Genomic DNA, 9044 nt, shown 5'->3' on the forward strand with positions numbered 1-9044 from the left:
GTCAGGCTGGTGTGAATACACTGTTCATGGTCACATCGTTTCCGATCAGCCCCTGGGCTCCCTCGCTCTCAGGAAGGCCCTTTCCAAGCAGCAGGAAAGCCCCACCAAGTATTAAAGGTTCTCAAGCCAGTGAAGGCCCAGAGCTGCACACTGGACAGTCTTAAATCAAGATGGGGCTGGTAAGGGGCAGGCAGAGGGATATTAAACAGGGGGAAATTCTCAACAAAGAAAGAACATCATGTCTTTGAAAAAAGGAGGAAAGATAGATAGTTGAGGGAAAACGGTTTGACCATAAAGTATCTTTCTCTATTGGCTTCACTAAGCAAAATTGAAAAAAAACTCATCTGAACACCTAACCACAAAGAGCAACGTACGGGGATGGCCCTCCCAGTAGGGGATTTCCAGCAGAGCAGCTTCATATAGGCTGGTGCAAGGCCCTTGCCTCTGTCTTCTTTTTGCAGCCCGGACTGAAAGATGGCTCCCAATGCCTCCTGCCTCTGTGTAAGTTGGGGTTTAATGAAGGGATTTGAAAGGGAAAGCGCCTCCAGGACTTGGAGACATGGAGAGACTGGAGCTGGCCAATGCTCAGGGAGGCAGGGAGGTTGGGAAGATACCTCGAATGGCGTGCGATGGGCACTGATCTCTACAGAATATAAGGGAAATTTCTGTCTAGGGAATTTGGTCACCTGAGTTCTCCTTTGTTTCAGACCGTGGACTGTCCACATTCAGGGATAAATAGTCGAAAGTGGGGTGAGCTTTGTGCTCAAGAGAGCTGGCAAGATTGGAAACAATGAAAATATCATCATAGGCCCCTTTCACCTTATCCTGTTTAGGGGTTTAGGACTCTTGAGCTTCCTTCCCCTCCCAAAAGAGAAATTGAAAATCTCTTAAAATCACTTATCCTAAATTGTTAACGAACTGATGCATTACCTTATATAAAACTACAGGCACTATGCAGAGAACCTGTTGTGAAAGCTTAACACAGACAAGTGGCATTCCAGTGAGGACTGTCTGTGGCATCTAGATTAAGAAGATTTCCAATAGAAGCACAGAAAATGAATGATAACTACACTTTGAAATGTGCCATTTTGATCCATATTTAAATAGCAAACTTTCTAGTATTAAAGTAGAAGGTTCTGGGCCTCTCCTGTGGCGCAGCAGTTGAGCGCTGGGTTGCGAAGCTGCCCACAGCATCTGCGGCGCCAGTTCGATCCCCAGCTGCCCTCCGGCCACCAGAGGAGGGTCCCGCATGGCGCGCAGACCTCTCCTGCCGCCCGCTGCTCCCCTCAGCAGTGTACTTCGGTCCTTCTGCCTGCTCTGCTCCCTGCTCTGGCTCTGGTGGATTCTCTCACCCTCCCATGCTTCTGACTGTACCCAGTGCTTGTATAAATAAATAAATTTAAAAAAAAAAAGTAGAAGGTACTGTCCCCTTGTGACAGAAATATAGCTTTATACATAAACCCTTCGCACAATGTATATTCAAGGTCACTTTTATTTAAGCAAGGCATCCCTGTTTACTCTAAAATATGGGATGTGCTAGCCCGTAACAAAGCAAATGAGGTGACTTAAGACTTTTTTCTTCTCTGGAGCTGGATTAAATTCCAGGGAAGCCATTAATTTCCTTCCAAGTCAGGACTGTTTTGACATCATTTCACCGTCTTGAAACTAACATATACATGGGGTTTGCCTAAAGCCAAGAGGGGATGGGGGAGTAGGTGAAATGATACTACAATTATTGATTAAGAAAACTTTTTTGAATGGCGCATGAAGGCCAATTCCCCCCAAAATTCTTCTGGTGACCAAATAGGGGTGAGATCCTATTTCTAGGTTATTGAAGTAGGAGTCAGATATAGTTCCTATCTTCTGTGAGAGTGTCCTGGTCCTATTAAAGGAGATAATAATCTATAATAGGTAGATATAAGAACATGGGAAATACAGATGGACAAGTGACACTGAACACACTGTCGCTCTAATATGTGGGTTACTATTATAAAATAATGGAACATTATAAAAAGAAACAAACAATACAGAGACTCGTGTCCTAACCAGGTTCCTCTAAGGCAGTCATGGAGGGCAGCCCTTTGAGTGTCCCAATAGGCTGCCAAGACTCAGAAATTCTTTGGGGGAGTTTTTTGAGTCTGGTGTGCGTTTGGATGCTGTGTGTTGTATTTCTTTTTTTTAATATTTTTTTCAAAGATTTCTTTATTTTATGCATTCAAGAACTGGGGTATAGGACAGAGGTGCAGAGGGTGAGAGGATTCACCAGAAACAGAGTGGCAACAGAACAGGCAGACAGACTGAAAGCAATGCTGCAGGGAGCAGTGGGCGAGACGGAAGAGGTCTGCTGCACCATGTAGGTAACTCTCTGGCCAGGATCCACCTCGTGCTGCAGAGGCGGCGGATAGCTTCATAGTTCTGTGCTTAACCCCTTTGGCCACCAGGGAGGCCCTCTAGTTGTATTTCTTTTAACATTTGACACACCATCTCCAGGCGACTTTGGTTAAAAAAAAACAAACTGGGACATCATTAATGGTCTTTTGGGATGGGTAAGAGGTATGGTTTAAAGGAATAAGACTGGTTTCCTTGTTTGTGTTATGATCTGGAATTTCCAAAAGAGAAGTTCCAGAGAATGGAGGGACACGACTCCTTGCATAGGAGCTGGAGGATCAGACAGGCAGTGAAGAGAGGGAGCAACTGAAGAGGGGGAGCCATTAAGAGGTGGAAAAGGGGGCAACCATTCTCATCAACTGTCCCTTGTGCTTCGATGTCCAGGTGAATGTCCATTCCGAGGCATGGAATATGATGACCTTCACTGCCAACTCTAATGACAGCGTGAAGAAAATCAGTGAACATGTCCGATCTCAGACCAAGGTTCCTGTGCAGGAACAGGTCCTTCTGCTCGGCTCAACAACCCTAGAACCTCGGAGAACGCTGTCCTCTTATGGCATTGACAAGGAGACAACCATCCACCTCACTCTGAAGGTAGTGAAGCCCAGTGATGAAGAGCTGTCCTTGATTCTGGTGGAGCAGGGTGACGAGGGGCAGAGGCACCTCCTCCAGGTGCGAAGGTCCAGCTCGGTGAAACAGGTGAAAAAGATGATTGAGAACGACACTGGTGTGCGCCCCAAGAGACAGATTGTGACTTGCAATGGGAAGAGACTGGAAGATGGGAAGACCATGGCAGAGTACGACATCAGAGGGGGCGATTTTCTCTTCCTGAACCGTTACTGTATTGGGGGGTGACCACCCTTGGGAAGGAGTGATACAGGAGAAAATAAATCTTATTTCCTTTTAGTTCTTACTGGCCAATCACATTCTATGCTAATATCCCAAAATTAATGAGAAACAAACTTATAGGAAAAGTAGATTTGGTGTGGAACAGGGAAGAAGCTGCAACTAAATCTACAATGCTTTGATTCTAACATAATTATTTGGCAATTAGTGTACAATATATTACTGAAAATATAAATTTTTTTAAGATTTATTTTATTTACACAAGAGCCAGGTACAGGCCAGATGCACAGGAGGGTGAGAGGATTCACCAGAGACAGAGTGGGGAACAGAACAGGCAGACTGACTGAAATACACTGTGGAGGGGAGCAGCGGGCAAGACAGGAGAGGTCTGCTCGCCATGTGGGTTGCTACGAGGCCAGCAGGGATCAAACCAGCACTGCAGAGGCTGCGGACAGCTTCACAGCGCTGTCCTCAACCACCTGTGCCACGAGGGAAGCCCAGACACATAAAATAAATTTTAAGGCACCTTTAAAGAAGCATTCAAAGCCATCTTGCAATTTAATGTTTACTTGGCTGACTTATAGAAAAACTAGCATATCCTTTCCCATTCAACAAACTCATGGTTCATTAATTTCTGTGCTTCTATGTTTGACCCAGGAATTCATCTACCATCTTATGCAATAATTGTTGAGCAAAATGGACTATCACTTATAGAGAACAGTGACATGATTATGAAGTAAGCTGCTTTCACTGGAGAACTAGGGATTTTATGGCTCTTGTGGAGGTTCTCTAGGAGCAGATAGGCTTTCAGAGGGAACAGGCTTTCTGAAAGGCAGGGCATTGTGGGCCTGTCTCTGTTCTGCATCTCCTTGGGCCTGGGAGTTCCTCTCAAGGCTAGGGGCAGCTATCTGAGTGAGGGTGGGCAGGAGCTAGTTTCTTACTGGACCCCAACACTGCCCAAGTTCTGGCCAATTGCCCTTCCTTCTCTCTGCTTTCCTTACTACCAGTTGTCAGTTCCATTTTTGGAAGCACTAGTGCTGTTCAATTTCACTCCCTTCATTTACTCCTCTGTCACTGTCACTCTCTCATCTCTCCCTACAGGTCTCGTGCATGGTTTTCTCACATCCTGACACACGTCCACCTTCTTCACCACTATACTAGTTCCTTCTTTCCTTTAAAAACTTGCTCAAGAACCACCTCCCAAAGAAGAGTTTCTCAAGTTAACCCCAGCCAGCAAAAATCACGCTGATAGGTCCTCCTGCTACACTTACTGGTCTAGAGATCTGTGGTGGGCACTAGTCACCAGGCTGGTGAGCATTAGGTTGGACTGAATCACTCTCAAGGACATGCTCCTTATTCTAGATGGGGGTTTCCTGTAGAATAGAACCTTTGATTTTCTTGTCAATTTGATACTCCTGTTGCAGATATCATAGGCCTTCCATGGGTTTTCCAGACTGTGTAAAAGCCATAGTTAAGCATCATGTCACTTGTTAGCTTACCAGCATATGGATTTTCAGAAGAGCTACAGTATCCCTGGGGGAGAGGAAAAGTATTCCCTAAACCATGCTTTCTCTTCCCTGGTTTAGGAGAAAGCTGGAGGGCCCTTTCTCCCTCCCTAAACTTGCATTTGTAGAGGATACAGGGATTTTCCCTCAAGCACATGAACATTTCTTCCTGGTAAAGGGACCTCCCCCATCAGCTCTCCTCTCCTCAAGGACAAATCTTGCAGATTCTCCTTTAAGAATGAACAGGCTGATCCTTCAGCCAGAAAGAAAAAGAAATATAATGGATGGTCTCAATCATAGCAGGAATCTAGAAAACTTAAATAAGAGACCAGGAAAAAGAATAACTGTAAGAAAGTAAAAATCAAAATCAACAAACAACAATGAAGCAGAGACACTATATGAGGGGTGGGGGGCGAGGAAAGGAGGGATTGGGGTCAAAATAAGGAGGTCGCAATTGTATGGGGAATATAAAAATAAAATTTAAATTTAAAAAAAAATTCTAAAAATATTTTTAAAAATGACCAATGATGTAAAAAATGAAAAATTAATGTAAAAATTGTAAGTCCATATTTTACATAACAATTGAAGTAAAATTCTGGAAGAGCAAAAAAAAAAAAAAAAAAAAAAAAGAATGAACAGGCTGAAAGCTCAAGTGACAGACTTTCCAGGGCGCATTTCATCCTCGGGGCTGGGCTAACACTTTTTTCCCTCCCCAACAATGCTCACTGTCTAGTCTGCCTTCTCCCCACCAATCTCCTCACTGCGCCCTTCACTTCTTTATTCCTCAGGGTGTAGATGAGTGGGTTGAGGGCCGGTGTGACCACAGTGTAGAAAAGTGAGACAAACTTTCCCCGTGCCTGGTTGTAGCTGTGCCTGGGTTGCAGGTAGGTGTACATGGCTGAGCCATAGAACAGGCAGACCGCGGTCAGGTGGGACCCGCATGTGCCCAGCGCTCTCTTCCGGCCCCCGCTGGTTCGCATGCCCCACACTGCGCGCGCCACGGCCCCATAGCAGGCCAGTATCACAGTGGATGGCACCAGCAGGATGACCACGCGGGCAGCGAACATCTGGCGCTCGGTGGCATCTCGGCTGCCACCACAGGCCAGTTTGAGCAGCGCCGGCAGCTCACAGATGAAGTGATCCAGTCGGTAGGGTGGGCACAGTGGCCGCGTGGCCAGGAGCGCAGTTTGCGCGGCGGAGTTGGTGAGGCCGCCCAGCCAGGAGGCGGCCGCCAGTGCGCGGCAGAGTTGGGGCGCCGCGAGCCCCGCGTAGCGCAGCGGGCGGCACACGGCAGCCGCGCGGTCCAGCGCCATCACCGCCAGGAGGACGCACTCGGCCGACCCCAGCGCCAGCGACGTGTACAGCTGAGCGATGCAGCCGCCGCGCTGCAGCCACAGCGCGCGGCCGCGCAGGTTGACCAGCAGCGGCGGCACCACGCTCGTGGTGAAGCCGACGTCCACCAGGGCCAGGTGACTCAGGAAGTAGTACATGGGCGTGTGCAGGCGCGGGTCGCGCACGGCCAGCAGCACCAGCGCCGAGTTGCCAGTGAGAGTCAGGAGGTAGCAGAAAAGCACAACCGCGAAGAGGACCGGCTGCAGGGAGGGCCAGTCCATGAAACCCAGCAGGAGAAAGCCCTCCTCTGTGCTGTGGTTGGCCTAAAGGAGGGAAACTCCCAGAAGGTTTAGAAGCAGGACATGTGCAAAGGTGTCATCATGCCTTAGAAAGAAAGGAAATCCAGGGTATGTGGGGCGAGCAGGGGGAAGGGGTAGAAACACACCCTGTGCTTGCCTAATGTTGAAACCACGGATCTGAACCCTTATGACCCGACACGTGGGAGCTGTGCTCTCTGGGGTCTGGTTTTCCCAGTCGGTGCTTTTCAGCTACTTGTCTGGTTCTGATTGGACTCCTCCGATCAAAGTAGAACTATGATTTTCGTCCTAAACATTAAACAGTTCAGATCTCTTTTATTTTTTTCTTATTTTTTTAAAAATTCTGAACACTTTCGCTCCTCCATATGTGCACATTTCACTCACCCTCCATTAAGCCCCTTGCCAGGACCCCCTGTAGCTTTCTTTTTCATCCTGTCTTCCCTCACCCATCCTTCTGATAACCATTAAACTCTTTCACTAACTCTGACATATATGCCTGCTGTATTTTGCCTTGAAGTCTAGCAATTTTGTCCCCCAAAGTCACTATTTCATTTTTTCACAGCTGTGTCATATTCCATTGAATGTATCCTCCCCAAAGTCTTTATCCACTCATCTGCTGACTTGAAGACAGGTTTCACTCTGAGACTCCTTCCTGCTTTGGAAATGGGAGTGCCTAAAAATAAGTGTGGCCTCCAAGCTTCCTATACTGGTATGGCCTTTTCTTTTTTTAATTTTTTAACAAATATTTCATTTATTTATTTTATTTATTTATACAAGCACTGGGTACAGTCAGAAGCACCGGAGGGTGAAAGAATTCACCAGAGCCAGAGCAGGGAACAGAGCAGGCAGAAGGACCAAAGTACACTGCTTAGGGGAGCAGAGGGCGGCAGTCTGCGCGCCATGTGGGACCCTCCTCCAGTTGCTGGGGAGCAACCAGGGGTCGAACCAGCGCTGCAGAGGCTGCGGGCAGCTTCGCAACCTAGCACTCAACCGCTGCACCACCGGGGAGGCCCTGGTATGGCCTTTTTCATTTCAGGTGCTCAACTTCTGGAAATACAACCCTTCATTCTCCTGACCACTGTATTCTAATCTGTAATGAGTCCCTCTTAGAGGCTGCTTTCATTATCCGTCCCTCTCCCACTTATGACCAAGTGTGATGACCACAGCCCACACTGATCAGCTCATGTCGACCAACCTTTAAATCAAGAGTCATCAGGGTAGAGGAAAGAGACTGAACTAGAAGTCAGGGACCTGGGCTCCACCTGACTTGACTGCCTTTGGCCAGTTATTTGATATGGGGTAGTCACTTCATTTCCCTTTGCGTCAATTTTTTCACATGTAAAAGGAAGACCTTGAGCTAAATGACCCCTAAACTTCCTGTATTATCCCATAGCTCTAATTTCAATATTTTCAAATCAGTGTAAAGGGGACAGAGATACCATTAGCCCTTGAAAATGGTGCTGAATCAAATTTCTTAATGGCACAAAAACCATAATGATTGACATAATGGATACAAGGTACACAGAAATCTTTCTACTGCATGTGTCACAGCAGGCATCATTGTGCAGATAACTTTTTAAGCATCATATTCACTATACTTAATTTAAAAATCATTATGCCCTCATTTTTTTTATTTTTCAGATTGCCAGTTTTCCCCAAACACAACATCATATTTATGTGCCTATCTCATTTTATCCTCATTTGGCAGAAAAGGTATTAATGAATTCAAGAACAGGAGTACAAGACTCAGACTACCTGAATTTGAGTCTGGACCCTGCAATTTCTTGGGTAAGCAACCTTGGACATGGGGCTTAACTGCTCTGTGGCTAGGTTTCCTCAAATGAAAATGAATTTGAAAGGTGGGTTCAAAACACAAAGCTCTTAGAACTGTGTGGTTACTTAGGAGCCATAGAAGGTCTTCAAGAAAGGGTAACCATTATCCCTATTTCATAAATCGGTTTTAGAAGATTCCTACACTGAGAAATGACACACTGGTATGTAACTTTATGTCCCCTCTCATAGCCTGATCTTTACTCACTGGAAAACTGGATAATACTCCTATTTTACAGAGTAAGATAATTGAGGTTATATAACTTGCTATGGTCACATAGTTTGTGAATGTTTATCAGGATTTCAACGCAGAGCTGACTAGCCTGGAGATCCTTGGGGGATTTTGTTTATTTGTTTGTTTATTTAATAAACCAAGTTCTAATATGCTAAGGACTGCAGAGAATAACAGTACATCTTTTATTTAATTTTACATCATGGCAGTCATCATGGAGATGAACTAAGTACAAGAAATGACATTCAGGCATATGGTTCAACAGTGCTAGAGATATGGACCTATAAAATCAGATTTTCTACTTCTGTGATTATATTGACACATACCAGTTCAGCCAGACAATCATCACCATTTCCCTCCAAATATGCCAAATTCTGAAAACAGGTACAACAAAACAAATTGCACAGACAACATCCTTACTACATGTATGCACAAATTCCCAAATATAGAGCTCAAACAGATATGCACTCTTTAACTCCCCACTCAAAATGATCCCTCTCTAGCATCAGGAAGGCAAATTGGTTTAAAAAAAAAGTTTGTCTTGACCTCATTAGGTATTCTAGAATATGCTTCATCTGCATGACTTACCCTCAT

The 9044-nt window shown here is 45.7% G+C and overlaps 2 protein-coding genes across 2 annotated transcripts; one reads left to right on the forward strand and one right to left on the reverse strand.

Moving 5' to 3' along the window:
* The first annotated feature begins 473 nt into the window (after positions 1-473).
* On the forward strand, positions 474-3265 carry LOC119253143 (ubiquitin D-like). Its single transcript, XM_037520787.2, has 2 exons — positions 474-501; positions 2773-3265. The coding sequence occupies exons 1-2, from the start codon at positions 475-477 to the stop codon at positions 3241-3243; spliced, it is 498 nt and encodes a 165-aa protein (XP_037376684.1). The 5' UTR covers position 474; the 3' UTR covers positions 3244-3265.
* Positions 3266-5461: 2196 nt separating this feature from the next.
* Positions 5462-9044, reverse strand: LOC119251105 (putative olfactory receptor 2I1). The gene is made up of 2 exons (XM_037518595.1): positions 9039-9044; positions 5462-6394 (listed from the first exon to the last, which is right to left on the reverse strand). The coding sequence occupies exons 1-2, from the start codon at positions 9042-9044 to the stop codon at positions 5462-5464; spliced, it is 939 nt and encodes a 312-aa protein (XP_037374492.1).

The sequence above is a fragment of the Talpa occidentalis genome, unplaced genomic scaffold, assembly GCF_014898055.3.
Source record: "Talpa occidentalis isolate TD23 unplaced genomic scaffold, MPIMG_talOcc4v2.1 talOcc4.2, whole genome shotgun sequence".
NCBI classification, from domain to species: domain Eukaryota; kingdom Metazoa; phylum Chordata; class Mammalia; order Eulipotyphla; family Talpidae; genus Talpa; species Talpa occidentalis.

Coding starts and splice junctions, on each gene's coding strand:
- LOC119253143 (XM_037520787.2), top strand. CDS start 475: ATGGCTCCCAATGCCTCCTGCCTCTGT. Junction 502..2,772: donor CCAATGCCTCCTGCCTCTGT/GTAAGTTGGGGT, acceptor TTCGATGTCCAG/GTGAATGTCCATTCCGAGGC.